At 45.5% G+C, this 21,876-nt stretch overlaps 1 protein-coding gene across 4 annotated transcripts in view; it reads right to left on the reverse strand.

Annotated features, from left to right (window-relative positions):
• Positions 1 to 11,839: 11,839 nt before the first annotated feature.
• Positions 11,840 to 21,876, reverse strand: part of DGKA (diacylglycerol kinase alpha) — a 155,086-nt gene continuing 145,049 nt past the window's right edge. For all 4 annotated transcript variants that reach the window (XM_083169190.1, XM_083169193.1, XM_083169191.1 and 1 more), the window contains 4 exons: positions 21,293 to 21,485; positions 17,440 to 17,560; positions 14,755 to 14,815; positions 11,840 to 13,127 (listed from right to left, as the gene is read on the reverse strand). In XM_083169190.1, coding sequence (XP_083025316.1) covers positions 13,047 to 13,127; positions 14,755 to 14,815; positions 17,440 to 17,560; positions 21,293 to 21,485 — 456 coding nt within the window. In that variant the 3' untranslated portion in view covers positions 11,840 to 13,046. The remainder of the gene's footprint in view (positions 13,128 to 14,754; positions 14,816 to 17,439; positions 17,561 to 21,292; positions 21,486 to 21,876) is intronic.

Genomic DNA, 21,876 nt, shown 5'->3' on the forward strand with positions numbered 1-21,876 from the left:
ACTGAGTGGCTGTAGTGTTTGGGGCACCTGGCCTGAATGTATACACTGTCCCTATTTAATGTATGGGGTGAGGGTGCCAAGGCTAGTGCCTGCACAACATGTCTAACGCTCTAGATGAGGAATACTATGGGTGATAGGTGTTGCTGGGTAGTGCCAGACGCATAACTTGAATCTTGGCTAGGGCATCAAACTGGTTGGGCCTAGTTCCATAAAGACACATTGTGCCTGCGTCAATACAGCAACAGCTGTCCTATGACTGTTACCTGAGGTGTAAGCAGTTGCAGAGGACACTGCAATGGCAGCAATACTTCGTTTTTTGCTCCTTTTATTTTTTAATGGGGCATTACATTAGCAATGATAAACTGTTGCTAATGGATGCACTTTCTTGTAGATTTTCACCTTCCATGCCTCCTCAATAGGGGCCTAATTATATATAAAAAAAAAAACCCTGTAAACTCTCCCACCCAAACAAAAAAATCTCTAAATATTTAAAACCATTAAATGCACATAGAAGGGACACAACAGATATCTAATACTTGCTGTGATCTCTCCATTCATGCATCTAGTCTATGGAGCATGTGCAGTATTCTGGAAAGTGGCTCCTAGTGGTAGCTTATGGGGCACACATAGTAAAGCTAGCAACCATATAGTTCCCCTGAGAGGTCACGTCATATGATTAACTCATCACACGGATGAGTTCCTTTTGGATATACTATAATACACTTGTACCAAACAATCCATGTTGCAATAATCACTAATTGCATATTCAATGCAGACTTGTAAGGGTGTTTTAATTGAACTCATTTGTGTTCTGTCGGGGCCTTGTCCCAAATCCCTCTTTCTATTCTGTGTTTTGGAGGCCAGTCTAGGAGCTATGTCATGTACAAAGGCTGCATAATCTGCTCACATGGGGGGGGTAGGTAAATACAATCCTTTTTCTCCTTCATCCTCTGGGGACACTGAAGTACTACGCTGGGGATAGTGTGGTGTTATGGAGGCATTGGCACTTTAAGAACTTGAAGTGTGGTGTGGCTCCTCCCCCTCTATCCCCCCCTCAGACTCCAGTCTTAGTTTAGTGCCCGGAGGAGTAGGATCCCTGGGCAAGAGGCTCCCGCAGGGGTCTCTGGTTGTCCGTTTTGTTTTATATAGAAGTGTGCAGGCAGCCTGAGTGTTAGACTGGCTGCCTGCAGTGTGTATAAAGCTCTCTGGGAGGTCAGAGCGGCACTGCGTGCGGTGCACGCTGCTGACCTCAGCCGCCTGCACTCTAGGTGTGGGGAAGCAGCCACAGCCGCTCGCGGCTTGTGTTACTGCTCCGTTGGCTAGTCACCCGCCGGAGAGATCAGGACTGGGGCGCTGGGCGCCGGGTGACTGCTGGATCAGAGTCACGCGCTGGTCCAGCTGAGGGGCAGACTGTGTCTCAGCGCCGCTGTCCTCAGCGCGTGCTGGGACGGAGGAAGGAGGAGGCGTGTCATGGGCGTCTCCTCCAGGTTAAAAATCCTCAGTGCGGCAAACGCTGCCTTCCTAAAGCCCACGCTGCCTTCCTCTGTTTGTTGTGCCTCTTCAGAGCCCTTCTGCTTCAGGACAGCAAAGCGTTTTTCATCCCAGACTGGACAGACTGTGTCACTGCGCTGGGTGAGTGAAGGGGTTCTCCTTTTTAGGAGTCCCCGCTTGGAGTATTCAGGTGGGCTAATTCGGGGAAGGTGAGCTCCTCTCCCCCTATTGTATTTCCTTCTTTTACACTGCTGGGTTTACACTGCTATCTGTGTGGCTGTGTTAGAGTGTGCTGAGTGAAGGAAGTGTTTGTATTGGATTGCATTATGGCAACAAAAGCTTCTGGCTCTAAGGCTTCTCAGAAGCTGTTCACCTGCACTCAGTGTAATCAGCAATTTACACAACATGTGAAAGGTGTGTCACTGTGTAAGGATTGCTATAAAGGAGGGGCTGTTCAACAGCAAGCTGCTCTCCTTAATGCTGAAGGGGTTACAAGTGTGTTAGCTACCTTAGCTTCTGAGCTGGCAGCGTCTCGTAGGGACAGGGAGATTTTACATTCTCATCTGTCTACTATGTCTTCTGCTGAGCCTTCATGGGCCAGAGAGTTGATTAGGTCAGTGGATTCGCTGGTACAATCCACCGTTATGCCTACACAGTCCAGCGCCCCCCCTCCACCTAAAAAAAGGGGTGCTCCTTTGGTTTTGAGGATTGATACCTCTGATGAGGAGGAAGTTAACCCTCTAGAGGAGGGGGAGTGTCAGGTGTTGGATGATACCTTTGCACCTGTGGATGAAGAGCAGGGTGTTCAGGATGAGGCTCAAGGTTTAGAGGCCTTGATTCAGGCTATTAAGGTGACTCTTAATGTTGCTGAGCAAGAACCTCCTGCTCCGGTTTCTATTTTTGGCCGTCCTGTTAAAGCTGCGGTAACTTTTCCTGAGTCCATAGAGTTGGAGAAGCCTCTGTTGGACATTTGGAAAGTGCCTGAGAAAAAGTTTCAGTTATCCAGGCGCTTTAAGGCGTCTTACCCTTTTGCCCCGGAAGCCAGGGCGAAATGGGAGAACCCACCGTTAGCGGACGCTTCCGTCTCTAAGCTTTCAAAGAAGGCAGCGCTTCCCATTCCGGGAGCGGTGGCCCTGAAGGAGGCGCCAGATAGGCGTTTGGAGGCGGGGCTTAAGCACATCTTTTCTACGGCTGGGGTCTCTTTGCGTCCTATTTTTGTTATCTCCTGGGTCAGCAGGGCCATGGAGAAATGGGCAGAGGATTTGTCCCGGGGCTTGGAGGAGCAGAGGCCTCCTGAGGAGTTAGCTCAGTTGGCTGATCAAATGCGGGAATCCGCGGCATATATTGGAGAGGCGGCCAGGGATTCGACTTCACTGGTGGCAAGGATCTCGGCTCTGTCTATTACAGCCAGACGGTCTTTGTGGCTTAAGTCTTGGCAGGCGGAGGCGGATATAAAAAAAGCAGTGGAAGCTCTTCCCTTTACGGGGGATGTTCTTTTTGGCCCAGAGCTGGATAGATTAATTGCTCAGGCGACAGGGGGTAAATCTACCTTCCTCCCTTCCTCAGCGCCTCCTCCGAAAAAACCTTACCAGGGTCCGGCTTTTCGCTCCTTTCGAGGGGCCCCGAAATTTAGAGGTAAGTCCAGAGGTTCCTTTACCTCGGGCCGTGGTAGAGGTAGAGGCTTTGGCGCCGCCACCTCCGCCGCGAACCCTGGCTCCCGGTGTGCAGACGCCAAGCAGCCAGAAAAGCCCGCGGCATGACGCCCTCCCCTCCTACCTGGGGGATCCCAGAGTAGGAGCGCGGCTTCTGGATTTCCGGCAGGTCTGGGAAGAATCCTGCAAGGACAAGTGGGTTCTCTCAGTCGTGTCTCGGGGATACAAACTAGAGTTTGCCGGTTCTCCTCCTCAACAGTTTTTTACGATGGGTCTTCCGCATGCGGAAAAAGACTCCCAGTTACTACTCCAAGCAGTTCAGCGGTTGTTATCAGCCGGCGTGGTAATGCATGTCCCAACCGATCAACGCAAAGAGGGGTTTTATTCTCCTCTTTTCCTGGTTCCAAAACCAGACGGGTCGGTAAGGCCGATCTTAAATTTAAAGAAGCTGAACGAGTACATTATGTACCACAGATTCAAAATGGAGTCGCTTCGCTCGGTGGTGGCAGGTCTGGAACCGGGGAATATTTGGCATCCTTGGACGTCAAGGATGCCTATCTACATATTCCCATTTACGACTTACACCAGAGGTTCCTTCGGTTCGCAATCAAGGACCAACATTTTCAATTTCGGGCTCTGCCCTTTGGCCTGTCATCGGCGCCTCGCCTTTTCACCAAGGTAATGGCAGTCATGGTTGCCTTTCTCCACACACTAGGAGTCAAGATTGTTCCGTATCTGGACGATTTGTTGATAAAAGCCGGATCCAGGAGTCAGCTGGAACAGGCTCTTCACGTGACTTGTCAGACCTTGATTCGGCATGGCTGGATTCTAAACTATGGCAAATCCCAGATGGTACCTTCCCAAAGGATTTTGTTTCTTGGACTGATTCTGGACACAGAAGTACAGCGGGTCTTCCTTCCCTTGGAGAAAATTGCCTCGATTCAGGACTTGTTGAAGGTGGCTTCACACGGCCAATCTGTTGGAGGGGCGTCGGTTCGGAGTCTGGGAGTGGACTATCATCACGACGGATGCCAGCCTGAGGGGCTGGGGGGCGGTTGTGATGGGACGTCACTTTCAGGGCCGTTGGTCTCCGCAGGAATCAAGGCTGCCGATAAATATTCTGGAGATTCGGGCTATCCGTCTGGCTCTTCTCAAGGCGGACCTGTTCATCAGAGGGAAGCCGATCCGAATTCAGTCGGACAATGCCACGGCTGTGGCATATATCAACAGACAGGGTGGAACGCGCAGTCGGGCAGCTATGCAGGAGGTACGCCTGATCCTTCAATGGGCGGAGAGGAATTTTCTGGCCTTCTCGGCGGTGTTCATTCCAGGGGTGGACAATTGGGAAGCGGACTACTTAAGTCGCCAGGATGTGCACCCAGGGGAGTGGGCACTGCATCCGGAGGTGTTTGGCCAGATTGTCAATCGTTGGGGGTTACCTCAGATAGACATGATGGCATCCAAACGGAATTGCAAGGTGGCTCAGTATTGTTCCAGGTCACGAGATCCGGAGGCAGTGGCGACGGATGCTCTGACCGCAGAGTGGAATTACCATCTAATCTATGTGTTCCCTCCGTTACCCTTGATTCAGTTAGTACTCAAACGGATCAAGCGCGAGAAGGCAACAGTGATTTTCATAGCTCCAAATTGGCCTCGTCGGCCTTGGTTTGCCGATCTTCAGGGGCTCCTGATAGATCAACCCTGGCTACTGCCTCAAAGAGAGGATCTATTGCAACAGGGACCATTCGTCTACCAAGAATTAAGGCAGCTGCGTTTGACGGCGTGGCTGTTGAGGCCGAGCTGCTGAGTAGGCGTGGGGTACCTAAAGAGGTCATTCCCACAATGATGAGAGCCAGGAAGGAGGTTACTTCCCGGCATTATTACAGGATTTGGAAGGCTTATGTGTCGTGGTGTGAACGACACAAGTGCCCTACAGCTGTTTTGTCTTTGTCCCGATTGTTGAGGTTTCTGCAATCAGGGTTTGAGGCGGGCCTTCGTTTAGGGTCCCTTAAGGTCCAGGTGTCCGCCTTGTCGGTTTTCTTTCATAGGCGATTAGCCTTGATGCCGGAAATACAAACATTTTTTAATGGGGTTCTAAGGCTGCAGCCTCCGGTAAGACCTCCGGAAGAACCTTGGGATCTTCCTTTGGTGCTGGACTATCTCAAGTCGGAGGTGTTTGAGCCTTTAGAATCTATTGATTTACGTTTACTTACCTGGAAGACGGTGATCTTACTGGCTTTGGCATCGGCTAGACGAGTGTCTGACCTCAGTGCTCTCTCATGTCGTTCTCCGTATTTGGTGTTCCACTCAGATAGGGCGGAACTCCGGACTAGATTGGATTACTTGCCAAAGGTGGTGACGGCTTATCATCTTAATCAGCCAATCGTGGTTCCGGCCTTGACAGGAGAGTTCGCTTCACTGGATGTGGTCAGAACTTTGCAGGTTTATGTGGACAGAACCAAGGATCTCAGGAAGTCGGATTCTCTGTTTGTCCTATACTGTTCCGCAAAACGTGGTTGGCCGGCTACCAAGCAAACTTTGGCCAGGTGGATTTGTCTAACCATTAAACAAGCTTATGTTCAGGCCTCCCGGCCTCCGCCTACTAGAGTTTCGGCTCATTCCACCCGTTCGGTGGGACCTTCTTGGGCGGCGGCCAGGGGGGTGTCTCTTTCTCAGGTATGTAGGGCAGCCACTTGGTCTGGGCCCAATACCTTTATTAAGTTTTATAGGTTTGACACCTTCGCGGCATCCTCTACTAGGTTTGGCCGCGCTGTGCTTCAGGATGCCCAGCGCCTTCCCGCCCGTGGGGATGGCTTTGGGACGTCCCCAGCGTAGTACTTCAGTGTCCCCAGAGGATGAAGGAGAAAATAGGAATTTGGTACTCACCGATAATTCCCTTTCTCCGAATCCGAAGGGGACACTGAGCGCCCTCCCGGCACTGGTCTTCTGGTAAGGGAGGGGTTTTTACAGGTCGCATGTGGCCAGGTTGTGTTGCATGCGATGGTCTGTATGTAAGTTCTTTTGACTTATTTTTGTTTCGGTGTCTTGTTTTCATTCTCTCTCTCTCTCTGTCAGAGGTTTCCTGGTCTCTTTTCTCCTCTCGGGCACAGTAACTAAGACTGGAGTCTGAGGGGGGGATAGAGGGGGAGGAGCCACCCCACACTTCAAGTTCTTAAAGTGCCAACTCCTCCATAACACCACACTATCCCCAGCGTAGTACTTCAGTGTCCCCTTCGGATTCGGAGAAAGGGAATTATTGGTGAGTACCAAATTCCTATTATTTTGAAAAAGCACCACTGTTGGAAATCACAGGGGTAGGTGAATTATATGCAAACAATGGGGTCGATCCTATTTTGTGCGAATCATCACGGCACCAGGTGCACTTTACAGCAGGCTGAATTTGCTTAAAACAGCTCGCACCTCCATAGGGGGTGAGCAAATTCGGGCCAGTGAGATCTGCATAATTCGGGTGCGGTTTTCAGTGTTTAAATGCATGAAAACGGCACCTTGCACTCTTCGGACCTAATGGAATTGACCCCTCAATGTGTTAGACGCATTTGCAAATGTGGCCATTTGTGATTATTTTCTACGGCTGCAGATTTGATTAAGCCAAACATCAGACCTGCATTGGTGGAAAAGCTGCCTGGAAACAGTTATGTATTAATTTTTTGGGTAGCATTAAATATGCCCCATAAATCTAGTTCTGATGCCATCAATCACTAGGTAACCTATAATGTTGCAGCCATGTAACTGTAGGGTCTACCTGGAAAATACTTCAGTCAATCTAAAGGCCCATACACAATTATGCTGAGCAATTTAGGACTTTATTCTAAATCAGGGGTGTCCAAACTTTTTGCGATGAGGGCCAGTTTTGGTGAGGTGAAAATGTGGGGGGCCAACCATTAAGCCTAACATTCTTGGAACCATTAATCACATCAGAATGGTCCCCATCCTGACCCTTCACTGTATATTCCCTAGACTGCCCCCTCCTTCTTTGTATGTCCCCCCAGCCTGCTCCTCCTTCATTATGTCCACCATTCACTGTATATTCCTCTCTGCACCCATTCACTGTCCCCCAGCCTGCCCCCCCTTCTCTGAATGGCCATCACTGTCTCCATTCACTGTATTGTCCCCAATCTGCCCCCATTCACTGTATGACTCCCATTCACTGTGTCGCCTACTCTGCCCCCATTCAATCTAGGTCCCACAGCCTGCCCCCCCCCCCCCTTCTCTGAATGTCCATCACTGCCTCCATTCACTGTATGTCCCCCAGCCTGACCCTCCTTCACTGTATGTCTCCCTGCCTGCCCCTTCCCTTCTCTGTATGTTTCCCAGCCCCCTGTGTGAGTTAGAGGATGGAGAGGCAAAGCAGGAACTGCAGGACAGGAGATGCTTGGGCTCCCGCTGCCGCCCTCCTCCACTCTGCATGTTACGGGAGCAAGCTTCCCCCTTGCTGCACCCCCTCCCCATATACTGCTGTCACTATGATTGTGGAGGAGGGTGATATACAATTGCAGCTGCAGGGGTTGGATGCATACTCACCTGAAAGACACCAAACACATCTCGCATGCCAGGGCCCCACCTTTAGTGCTGTGTACCGCATCTGAGGCTCCACCTGCTTCTGGATGGAGGCTGCGGGCCACTTGAAATGACAGCCGGGCCGCAATTGGCCCCCGGGCCGGACTTTGAACATGCCTGTTCTAATTGATTCAGACCCCCTGTGCGTTCACACGGGGGACCGATGTTTTGCGAAGACGTAATGTGCGAGCAGGCATGGCAAACTACACGTTTGCCATCCCGCTCACACCTAGCAGTGGGGGGCCCAGCATTTCATAGGTGTTCCCATGGTAATCGCCCAGTGACGTGGGAGGCAGGCAGCAGATGTCAGCTGCCCGCCTGCTTCCCACACAGGGCACTAGCGCATCAGAGATACCATTGAGGTGGCTCTGATCTGCGAGTGCTGGAGAAATCATTTGATGGTCGCCGACTATCAACTGATTTCTACCCAGCTGTGAATGGATGATTATGCAAATCATCCATTTGCAGCCATGTTGGGGGATCATGGTGTGCAAGGAGGGTGGTGGGAGGGGTTTGGTCCATGTGCAGCGTTGCGTGTGGACCAGAATAAGGTCCTTAATGTAGGCAATTTCCCTTGAACTTCCTGGTGTCCAGATTATACACACACACACACACACACAGAGGATTTTGTTTTGTTTTTTCCTTTTCGCACACATTGCTAAGTGATCTATCTAGATTTTGCCTGCGTGTCTAGAAGATCTGAGCCGGTGATGGCGACACATGGGACTGCGCATGGCCATCGCTGTGTGGCATACGGTCAAAGCTAATTGTGCTTCATTTCTAAGCTATCTAGACAGATGGCTTAGAAAATAGCCAATGATCACCACGTGTGTGCCTCTATATTCTTAATTTGCCATTTAATTGGCTGTTCATTCCAGTGCACAGCAGCCAATAATTCTATTTTATATGACTAGTTGAGAATCCCAGGTTTGAAGCACATATGAAACCTTTTATTCGTCATGAGCTATTGTCCATTTCATAGTTCACTTGCTCTAATTCTTAGCTCCAAGTGCACAGAATGCTAGGGTAACTTGGGTGTATGGCTGGAGCTGCACATCCTGGTTTTTTTTTTTAGGATATCAACTTAATTTAAAGAAATACCATTTAAAGGTTTCAAACTGTATGATTATATGTAATGAAAGTTAAACTTTAAAATAAAATATATAAACTAGTAATTGTCTTCAAATGGTGTAAAATGACCACTGTACCATGTACACATGCACTAGAACTTTTGGCATTGACATGTATGAGATGCTGCTTTCTACGGATAGGCTACATCCTCATAATTACTGCTGCAGGCACCATAATAGCTGCCTGTACTCTGGTTAGGTGAACAAAGTACGTTATGGTGCCCATATACAGGTGCGACTTGTCTGAGGCACAAGTCAGATCGGTTTTCCCTTGAAATCCCCTGGTAGCTTCCCAGGAGGGCTCCATCTGACTTGGCACTTGATGTGCCATTTTTAACATGCAATAAATTACATGCAAAACTACTTCCAGAGAGCTGCTGGGGGGAGTGCAAGGGAAATCGGATGCGATACATCACGGGTGCTACAAAGCACCAGTGATGTGCTACTGATGGGGGTAAAGACAATACTGGATGTCACATGTCCTCTGATGTAAGAATAGTTTCTGGCAGGGAGAGAAAAAAGGACTAGTTATGTATATTTACTGTATAGTAAGCATGCAGGAGTCCAAATTGGAGCAAATATATTAAAATGACTGAAGATCCCAAAGTGACCTGGCACTGAAACCCTTCCCAGCAATGTCTGTCATGAATGTGCGGTCAGCAGGACACTGCATTATATTATAAGCCAACCACTGTGATGATCTTTGTATTATATTGCACTTTTTATGATGTTCTCTGCAATATATTGCAGCCACTACATATAGGTAGCAGGTGAGTACTATCCACTGGGGGCATATGGAGCTGTCTTTGCACTGGGTGACCAAATAGTCTAGCATGATCACCCCCACCAGATAAATGATGGAATACCCCAATAATCATCCTATGAGCAGTGATCCCAATGAAGCCCCAGATTCTACTGATTTATTGAGCGCTATTGTCACGGATGTAGGTTCCGCGCGCACCACACTGGCACTCTGTCTTGCAATAGGCACATTTTAAGATCTGAGACCATAACGTTTTTGTCTGTGTATTCTGTCATTAATAACTTACTGTAAAGATAGGTGTACAATTACAGATGAGGTTTAAGTCATTTGCAATATAAAATACATTATTGAACATTTAATATTGGTGTTCAGGTAAATCTGTCATGTTCTGATATCAACATTACCAAGCTGATGACAGTAGATTGGAATAGGCGGATGATAATGTTGTGACCTTGCTGCCAGCCAACATGACAGTATTGCTGCCTCTTTATGTCTGAACCTGCACAGGAGTCTCCATTCTGTTATTCCCCTTTCACATTGCACAAATGTCCCAGGTTGATCCCTGGTAGTTTCCTGGTCCCTGTGGGCTCTGAAAGGGCCTTTTGAAAAAAAAACAAAAAAACCCTGGCTGTGGGTTGTGTGCAATGTGAGGGGTCCTGACAGTCGGGATCCCGACTGTCAAAACACCGACAGCCGGGTTCCTGACAGCCACCTGCTATTTTCCCTCGTGGGGGTCCACGACCCCCATAGAGGGGGAATAGAATAGGTGGCCGCAGCGAGCCCACAAGGGGCTTAGTTGTGCTCACCATGCTGTCTGGGTCCGGCCAGTCGGGATCCCGACTGTCGGACCCCTGTACCACACCCCAATGTGAATAGGTAACCTGGGTCGAGCATCCCGGGTCCCATTCACACTGTGGAGGAGGCAGCGCTTCCGAGGATGCACCACCACTCTCCCCCCGCACCCATTTGACGTCAGTGTCCCAGCTCACTATGGGAAGCTTCACCTTACAAATGCCGGGTTGCTCCTAGGATGGACCCGTGTCCAAATCCCGAGTGTGACCCGGCATTTGCGACATGAAAGGGGTATCAGAGACACATGGGGGGCTTCGCAGTGCATCAACTGAATGCAGGGGTCACAACATCCATACATCAACTAGGAAAATGAACGAACAAGGTTCATTGCATCTTGGGGACAGTACAGGTGTATAAATCCATAACATCTAGTCATCACAATTTACAGTAGTGGTTAATTTATCTCATATTTAAAGATATTATTCGTAATTTAATGAAGTCCAGTGCTACCTTTTTACTATTTCCAGAGGTGCAAGGGGCATACACATGGGGCAATTTAAGCCTGTTTTCTAAGCAATCTGACGATCGCTTAGAAATTAATCACGGATCGCTCCGTGTGTATGCCTCCAAGCGATGGGCGGTCCCACCAGCCACCATCACCTGACTATATCTTGACTACATGTAGTCACCAGAGAACACTGGTCAGCACACATTGCTACTGTAGTGCATAGCATGTGTGTCAGTGATCTGTGCTAAACTACATCACTAAGACAGGGCTTAAACTCATACCAGTCACATGAGGTGCCCCTCCCCCAGTGGCTCTGGATTGCACATGTGCTGACATCCCAGCAACTTGCCAAAGGAACATATGAGAGAATGACGATAACAGATAGAGACCTGAGGGGGATTTTATCAAATGCTTGGGGAGATATAAAATTGCAAAAGATAAAGTACCGGCCAATCAGCTTCTGCCTTTCACTTTACAGGCTGTGTTTGAAAAATGACAATAAGGAGTGGATTGGTAGGTGCATTCTATTAGAATTGTATCTGTCTCCAAGCTCTGATAACCCCCTCCCCTTTTTATTATCATAATTAGTACATTACCTTAAAACTTCTGCTATCCTTAATTTTGTCATATAAGAAACAACAAAAGAGCTGTAGCTCACTATATACAGTACACACTTTGATCTGTTATCACACATGCCAAGACTCTCTAGCTGGAGAGGGCTGCAAAGGGGGTTTAAGAATTTCAATAGCACTCAACAATGACTGCAGCAAATCACTATGAAATGAGTGGGGTCTGTCCTAGTTCAGAAAACCCCTTGGTCTTTCATTCTTGGTTCCCTTCTGCCATCTGGAGCCCAACAATCATTTCCTCCAATGTCCCATGGAGTTAAACCACTGTTTCTGAATCAACAACTCTTAATAAATCAGACTTTTTAAATTTATTTTATTTTATACAGCAGTAGTTTTTTTTATGTTATGTTTTTCTTTCTGTATTTCTGCTATAGGATTTTAGTGAATATGTACCAAAAACATGACCGTGCAGTATCAATATTTTAAAATATCCATATGCAAAATGATGTAAACTGAATTTGGCAACAAAAATGATGTAATAAGCAAGGCTTCTTTTTCCACAAACAGTAATCAACGTTGTATGTTTTTATTTACTATCATTTAAAGATGATCTAAATTAATTTCTGCCATTTTCATAATTGCTCAGTATATGCGTCATAAGTTAAAAATATAAATAAAAACAGTGCAATGTAATCTGATTTCTTACGTTTATGTGGTTTGTACCTTTTTTTTTTTAAACTGCAATAGAATATAAGCAACATTCTCAATAGTATATTACTATACACTGCAGCTATGGCACATAAGTATGGCCGTTAAGCATGTACTTTCTATACTCATCTTTGGCTAAGGTCTAGAACCTAATGTACAGTAAGTTTTCCTTTATAATTCTATTCTAAAAATTACGTATTTTGTAAACATACAATCTCAATGGAAATTTGAGTGGAATGAAAAGTCACCAATGCATTTAGAATAGCTTTGCGGTAGAACTATATATGTGCTACGCTTCAGTGGTTATCTGTACAATAATTTTTAAGAATACAGTGAGATGAACGTAAAGAGTAGTATGTCTAACAAGCCTCTAGAGCAGCTGTTGATGAAGCCTCCAGCTGTTGATGAACTACACATCCCAGCATGCCTTGCCTTTGTTTTGCTATATGGCCATGCTGAAACTTTGGCAAGGCATGCTGGGATGTGTAGTTCATCAACAGCTGGAGGGCCGCTTATTGCCCACCCCTGCTCTAGAGAAACAAGATCTTTAGATGTCAGTGTGATATGCTTGAAAATACATAGTATATAAAGCTCTTCCAGAAGTTGTTTCTGTCACATACTGTACTACTCATATAGCAAATATCTCTCTTCAAATGATCTATGACAGGCCAGCTGTTCCTAATGATGGTCAGAAAGCACTGATGAAGGCAGGTAGGCTTTCCCTTGGTGAGCCAACCCTTCAATTGGTTTACATCAGGAATAAAGTGAGGGCATAGGGCTATGCTAAAGGTCCATGGACTCCTGGTTTCTGATGGTAGAAGAGGTCATCATTGACAGTCTTGCTGACCCTGCTTGTTACTTGAGAGAGAAGAAACTTGAGGATCGTGGTGGAGGTGCCAACATCATCGGTGCCTGATTCTTGTGTGTGATCTTAATCTGAAAGACAAGATGTAATATTCACTCAGCATACAACAGATTCAAACATTTCCTTTCTAATTAATGTATTATTGGGGTTGATGATAGGAACACTTCAACCTTTGATTGGGCTTGGTAATAAGTTTGGCAATGAACCACATGTATAGGCTACAAGAGGTTTGACCACACGTAATTAAGACCCATAACGATCCTATCGATTTATTTTAGAATCTGTACTACTGTATTTTGCAAAAAAGTGGAAATAAAAGCAAAATAACTTTTGAGTTTATTATTTTTTAACCAGTATTTGAAAGATGACAACATCCCTTGTAAAAAGAGATGTGTAGCAGCTCTTATTTAGAAAATGGTTCCCTTTGGCTTCTCGGAGCACATTACTGATCCTGATGGTAGGTATCTTATGTTAGTAGGTACCACTGGGACAGAGATGATCACTCTAGCTAACCTATATGCACCCAACACATGCCAAATATCTTTTTTTTCCGATTTGAGATCAGAGTGCGCCGGCATCTGCTAGCAGGGAAGGAGGGATGGGATGGGGTGGTGGGAAGCGTTCCGAGATAGCAGAAATAGCCTGGGCTGCACAGCGGTAACGAGCATCTGCATCATGATAGAGCGCACACGTTGAATCATTTACATGATTTGTCATTCAAATCTGTCGGAATCATACAAATCGTTTAAAATGTTATCTAGTGTGCACCCAGCTGTAGTCCCATCTTCTGCCATCCTCTCTTCTCACCTCTGTCCTACTGCACCCTCGAGTACTCTCCCTTTCTCATCTCCTACTATTTATTATTTTTGCAATTGGTGTCCATTGTGCCCATCATCTGGGGTACAGGCTAAGCCAGACCTTATTTCCTATGATAAGTAGGGTTAGCAAAAAAAAAGGTACCAACTTCAAAGGACTCTGGAGCACATTCTACTGCGACAAAATGTAAACTACAGATAATTTAAATGGGAGGGGATGTGTTCCTTAACTTTATTATGGCTGCAGATCGTCAAAAAGGAGGGGGGCACTGACATCATGTGAAGTCGGACGCCCTCCCCCAGCAGGCAATGCCAACACCCAGCATTTTTATGGGGATGCCTATAAAATGCTGGCCGTTCCCGTGCTCGCCCCTCCCAGGGTTTGCGCATAGGCATATTCCCGCATGCGCAAACCCCCCCCTGCCATCAAGCATGGGGCTGAGTTTGGACCCAAACGAACAGGCCTCAACTGGCAACTTTGTTCTTACTGAAGAGGAACATATTGAGCAAGCATATTAAACAATTATGTGCAGCTTATTAGACATTACAATGTACATTTATTTGTGTCACCTTTTAGGGCATTTATGAAACAAACATTTTAATTGAACAAACGACTAGCGCATCATTTGCATTATCTGTCATTTAAATGTTGTCTCATTCGGGGCAGTAGAACTTACTTCAGAGCCCTATGAAGTGTGGTCATGTAGTTTCCACTATCCTTGTCTTTATTGGCTTCCACATATATTATATTTACTGTATATTATGTGTATACTGTATTTTTTATGCACTTTGTTCAGCACTGCAAACCCCCCAAATGAAGGGAATAATTCACTGCTATGCAAAGCTACCAGAAATGGAATGTTATTTCCCTGTGCATCCTTACTGTGCATGGCGGCTGCATCCAGGGCTCCCCATCAATCTGCATTGGTAATGGCTTTGTGGTTCTGTGGGGAGAGAAAGTACAGCACATATAAGCATTGTACAATAGGGCATCCAGTACTTCTGTGACTGATGTACAATGTTTTCATGGAACCTCACTGTCTAGTCATATAACAGAGTAAAATAATACCTCATTTATATTTCTGGGGCAGATGCCACATGAGATGAACAATGTCTGTCACAGTCACATATATTTATTAGAATGATGTCTCCTCAGCATGTGAGAATGAACCTTACATTTTACTCCAGTATCTTGCCACAGTTCCAAGAAACAAAGTGTTACAGTTGTGCTTCTCTTGGTTACTCCGCAGCAGGCCTAGATTAACAACGGGCCAGATGGGACTGCAGCCCCGTGACTCTACATAAAAACGTCTGCATCATGATGAGGATCAGCTTTGTGCAACTTAAACTGGTGCTTTTGGGCCAACAGTAATGGGCACCCTTATTCACAAAGCTAGCCCACATGGGGTTCCCTCCGCTCCTGATATGGAGCCAGAACATGGCGGGCAGGGGTGTGTACCATGCGCCAATAGGAGGCAAACATTTATCACACTGAAATAAACTTCCATCACCAAGCAAAACAGGATAGAAAAGGCTTACAGCTGATTGCAGGACCATGACAATGAGATAATATTCACTTTTTTTTATCATGATCTTGTCTCACATGAGCACAACACATTAAAGAACCAAACCAGACAAATCTATTTAAAAGCTGGAACAACAACAGTGACACAATCAAAAGCCTTATTTCTAAAGAGAGCAATCTAGAGAGAACCATTTGATGGAGCCCAATGCAATACACTTAATAGGCATTAGGATCAGCTCCTACACATATACAAAACAGCACAAAGCTTCTCTTCAATAGCCAAGCTCAACCTCAATGCCATCCAGACAGCAGCCCAACTGGGCAGCACAAACTGTACAGCTAAAGCTGTAGTCACATATATCCTCCTCTAACAAACTCTACATCGTAGCCAAGACCAGGAATGTATAGCACTCCTGATATCTGGCAACTATTAAACCTGCTGGACCACAGATTCACACTCCACACAAAGCTTAGACGTACAGATGTGTCCTCATACATCTAGCCTCAATATGAGATGCCTGGCACATGTGAGCAACTGGCTTCCATTCAACCTTTACCAGGCATCTTTTTTACCAAATGCGATGTGACTAGAATACACAAGGAGACTGTGTTACTTAATTTGCTATATGAGACTTGTATATTGTGTATGACGGAGTCTGTTTACAGAGCACAACGGACTTGTATTGGAAAAAAGCTGCGGCTGTTATATTGTAGCACTTTATATGCAGATTCATAGACTCAGTCACACACAGATATACATACACTAGTAAGCCCATTTGAAGCAAATGCTTCAAAAGCTAGTACTGTAGATGTAGTTTCACTTACTACTAACAGATGGCAGTGTTTCGGAGACACACGTACACTAGACATATATAAAGATGATCAAATGAATCAAATGAAAGATGGCAGGCACTAGCAGAGTTTTAAAGCACCTGGCACGCCAAGAGGGGATGCAGTTTAAATCCCGGCGGTCGGGATCCCGGCGTTCAGAATCCCAACGCCGGAATCCCGACCGCCGAAATCCCAACACTTTCTCCCTCCGTGTGTGTCCACGACACCCCTGGAGGGAGAATAAATTAGCGTGCCGAGCGTAGCGAGGCACCGGGCCCGCTGCGTGGCGAGCGCAGCAAGCCCGCAAGGGGGGGGCGATCCACGTCCCCCCCTTGTCGGGATTTCGGCGGTCGGGATTTTGAACGCCGGGATCCCGACCGCCGGGATTTCATACTGAATCCGCCAAGAGAGACTATTTGGTGCGACTTCAGCAATGATGTATGAGAACACATCTGTAGGAGGATGTCTGAGCCTCATCTATTAAGTTTTAAGATCAATGTTTTTATATATAGGGCTAAATGTACTAAGCCTAGAAAAGTGATAAAATGGAGAGTGATAAACCTCTAACCTATCAGCTCCTACCTTTCTTTTTTTTTTTTTAAACACAGCCTGTGACATGGCAGTAACAGATGGAGCAGCTCTCAATGAAGCTGCTCCTGACGATAGAATCGCCAATTGCTGCTGTGCGCCATCCACCAGAAGGGGGCACGCGTGCACGAGCCTTGTTCTGACAGAGCCTGCCCACGCCCTCCGCTGCTCCCCTGCAGCCCCTACTCACCCTGCCTGTCTCCCTGAAGTGGAAACGGGCAGGGAATTCGCTCCCCGCCACCACGCTGACGGGATGCGTCAGATGGAGCGTCTAACCACCAGCCTGTGCCAGCTCAAGGGATCTGGTGTCTCCACAAACTGGCTACGGGGTACTCTATCTGTAGGTGCTAGTTGTTTATCACTCTCCATTTTATCACTTTTCAAGCTTAGAACATCTGGATCCTTGTATTTAATGTTCCATCAAGTTTTTTCCACTATATGAACTCCAAAAATACATAATTGTCATAAACCCAAACAATGCCTAGTGAATGACAGATCAATATTATTAATAATAATAATAATAATAATAATAATAATTATTATTATTATTATATTAGACTATAATACTTAAATTACACATTACCAAGTAGTTGAATATAAAAGTCAAATGAAGCAATAACTCACCGTATAGTAATCTCTGAGCATTTCGCCAATCGTTTTCTTGCACTCTTCAGCCCGGTATAAATTTGACCCATCTCCATGGCGCCCTCTAATCCCACCACTTCCACCCTCTTATCACTAAGATCTGTTGTAAGACAAAGGACAATAAAACCCAAAAATATAATTGTACAATTGCGGGTAGTGGCAGTATGTCATACCGCCGTATACCGCCCCACTCCGAGCATTGATCCTCAGAAATGTACCATTAAGAAGGGTATATTCCTTAATATGTTACTAATTAAAATGTAAAATATTCTAAAGAAGTGCAAAAAAGTGTTGAAACAGTGATTAAAAAAAACAGTTTATATTGTTTGATAGTGGTGTTGGTACTTGTTTAGTTTCACAGCGGCTGATATATCAGATGCAATATCGTCCGATATATCGTCCGATCCGATGCGATTTTTTATCTGTTTATAATCCCCCTATCCACTACGCATGGAGTTGACTTTATATAGTGTGGCGAGCGCAGAGAGCCACCGACCCCGAAGCGTGGCGAGCGTAGTGCGCCCCGCGAGGGGACGCCGATTACTGTGCTCACCACACTATATAAAATCAACTCCATGCGTTGTGGATAGTGGGGTTACTGTTATTTGTTCAGTTCTATTCATTCATAGATACTAAAGGATTGTGTCTGGGGAGAATGATAGGATGTTGTAACATATTATGTATAAAGTATCAAATGCCTAGAGCTGTTTGGGTGTTGTTACTATGTGTTAAATTTCCTATAATTGTATCACCAACAAAATGTAACAATGTCACCCAGTTCTCTGGAATCAAGATTCTATTCATACGGTAAACTAGAATTGCTTTGTTAAGCATAATATTGGCAGCAGGATATGGAATATAGTTGGCTCCAATCTTATTATAGTAGTGTATGTTAATTAATTTACGAGTGGATATCAGGGCATAGAAATATTGTTGTGTTGTTTCTTTATACAAAAAAGACAGGCAAAATTGTGTTTTTCCCTTTCCGTTTTCCCTTACAAATTCATAGGACAGTATTCAATGTAAAATATCGCCGTGTGCAGTGAATCCTGTTTAGGATTCGCTGCACACTCGCTGTGTTCTGGAGGGCTGGCTGCCACTCGCTCTCCCTGTATTCAATGTCGGAGGGGCGAGTTGCCCCTCACGGCGAATCTTAACCCGCGGCAGGGAGCCGTGGGACGTTGGCAGGCAGGGAGATTGAAGTCTCCCTGCCTGCCCCAGAACTATGTGGAGGGGAGGAGGGCTCCCCGGGACCCAGGCAGCACAAGCTGCCCCCCCCCCCCCCAGAGCCAGCAGGGGACCGGGTATAGTCACTGCTCCCGATCATGCATATGTAATGATCGAATGCAGTGTATATATGAATATCTAATGAGCGGCTCGGCTCGCGGCCCCCTGCTGGCTGCTCTGTGTAAAAAAAAATAATAAAAAAAAATATATTTTTTAAAAATTAAAATATATATTCATGTACTATAAGCACATGAATAAAAATAGCATGCACCTTCACAGAATAAAATTCCTGATTTTTTTACACCAAAATTAAAACAAAAAAACTTTTATTTTAATAGTTCACATTCCACTTCTCCATGAAAAGATGGAGAATTGCTACACGGAGAGACACGGCAAAAATCACTCAGAAAGACGGCGAGAAGTGCACATTGAATAGGGTTGCTCGCTTTTTGAGAGCAAAAGTCTCCGTCCAACGCGAGAAAAGCACAAACTCGCCATAAAACACAGCAAATTTTTCTCATTGAATACTGCCCATAGTATCACAGCGTGTCCTAACAGAGACAAGACCGCAGGAACACAGATCGGTGATCCTGTGTAAGGATCCCTGTTCCCTATGTATTGTCTCAGGAATGTTGGCTCATAGCCTCACTAATGTCAGTGCTCTAATCGTAATTGCTGCATGTGCTCCGGGTTTGCTCTATATGTATCCTTCTGGCTGTTAATAAAGTATATATGTTACACTCCATTCGCCCGTTTGATGGCTTTAACGCCATTCAAGTTCATATACTGTATGTATTAAACTGCTATTAGATGGTACACCCTACTGTAGTATCGCTGCTGTAGTATCCGCCTATCATTCTATTTGATTATTACACTGTAGAGCAGGGCTGGGCAACACCGGCCCTCCAGATGTTGATGAACTACACATCCCAGCATGCATTGCATCAGTTGCAGCATGGCCACATAGCAAAACTAATGCAAAGCATCCTGGGATGTGTAGTTCATTAACATCTGGAGGGCCGGTGTTGCCCAGCCCTGCTGTAGAGCATGCTGTTATTATCATTCCTGGCTATGCTTGTATGTTACCATATAGTATAGTGGAGTCACTATCTGTTATATGTCCGCTGCTACTGCGGCTTCGGCATAGTCTGTAGGCGTGTAGCTGCAGTGCATCCACTATCAGTATAAGTGGTTATGCCATTCTGCGTGATTTGGTATTAAAGCCACTGTTTATTTCACTAACAAATGTCTGAAGAAGGTCTCCCCCACCTTGTCTCTTTCATTAGAATGGGGGTATCCACTTTAAATGCCACTACACATCATCCTACCTATCACAGTCATACATTTATTGCACTATAATATATGTCGCTATCTTCATTCACAGCTATATTTGCATATGACTCTGTTATCGGAGCCCATGTTTAATACATTTCTGCTGTTGTCACAGCTTCAATATAATCTCCCCACTGCTGTTAAATCTCCCTATTGTTCATACATTATTCCAAATTAACACACTAATTTATTTAATAAGAAACACCATCAGCCAGTCATGCTGATGCGCTTTTTATATTATTATATTATTACTACTTTAGTCCACAAACTCTGCACCCCACCCCCAGTTCCTATCTGATCCAACCTCCAATCTCTGACTTCACAGCTCCCTCTCTCCGTTCCAAATTGCTTTCACTTTCTGTTATGACATATTTTAGCACACAAAGGAGCAATTGGGTCCATTGATTGTCCTCTAGTGCTCACTACCGGTACTTCACCTCATAGAGGTGAGGATTAGTTAGCCTTTTTTATATTTTATTGCCAATGTATCTGTACTATCCAATCACAATATTGTAGTATTGCTTTCATAGTTTTAGATATTCATCCTATTATTTATTTACCCCTTCTGTTTCATTTCCAAGATACAGCACATAATACATTTCCCACCTCATTTAGTGCTCCAGATAACTGGCTGCTATGCAATAACTGACAGTTGTCTCCTACATTCACTGACATGTTATAACTGACAACATGAGAGGAAGTGTACTTCCTTTCCCGAAGCCACTCCTCACATCACGTGGGTTAAAGTGAGGGGGAACAGGGTGGAACTGAGTTCCACCACCTCTAATGGTGAGGTGGAACATTTTAACCTCCACATTGGCCCTGCACAGTAATACTCACAGAAAAGCATTCTAGTTTGCAGGGGGATGCCAAAAACCCTACCACTGTCTCTGTCTCTGCCTAATGGGGGGAGGGGAGTGGTGGAAATTAGGTGGCACAGAGATATGAGTTCCCTCACCTCTGCATGACCGGTTTAAGCCCTGATAGGTGGGGCTACCACAGTAGAAGGTGGTACATGGTACTTGGGGGGGGGGTTTACAAATGTTTGCTATGGGGCCAAAAGTACCATCTGAGATGTGAGAAGTGTGTGGAATGCTACTGCATGACAGTGTCAAATATTATGTATGATAAAAATGTCTACAATGCTTACTAGTCAAAAAGCTACAGCAGCTAACTGCACCATCACAGTGTCTTGAAAGGAAGTGTCGATTTAGGGGGCTTCTTGCCTACAGTTGCTTCTGTCTTCCAGTTATATGTATAATTACTTGCTCACCTTGGACACTTGACTTCAAAGCCTCGGGATCAGTGATGACCTCTGGTTGGTTATGACATGAAGCATTTCTCGCCTCCCCCAGAGGTTTCCTCGTCTCTCCCCACAGATTGGAGCCACCGTGCATGCTGGGTATATTGATGACAGCAATACCTTCAAGTGATACAGAACTGAGATCCAGGGTGGAGCCACCACACTAGAGCAGACAAAATAATAATAAGAAATAATGTAATTAGCTACAGTGCTTACTGATAATAACAAATTATTTTGTGTTCTTTTAAAAATAAAATAATGTCTAAAATCACATGACCATATACAGACAAGGATTTATAATATGCTATCATATATAATAAAAGCTAATATGAATTCATAGCATTTTGCATGCTGGCAGACATTAGATGTTGCCTGGCAGAGCAATTCCAGTGTTGCTCCATTTTGGCGCATGCAGCGGCTGGTGCTGACATTACGGTTATTTTGTGCTATCATTTTAATGTCAGCAATTATGTTTCGGCAAAAGGAAGCATTTACAATCTTCTTATTATTACCATTAGGGAATATGAATTAAAAACATCCCATGGACGTCCCTG

Source organism: Crinia signifera, chromosome 2 (assembly GCF_055691185.1).
Source record: "Crinia signifera chromosome 2, ASM5569118v1, whole genome shotgun sequence".
Lineage (NCBI taxonomy): Eukaryota > Metazoa > Chordata > Amphibia > Anura > Myobatrachidae > Crinia > Crinia signifera.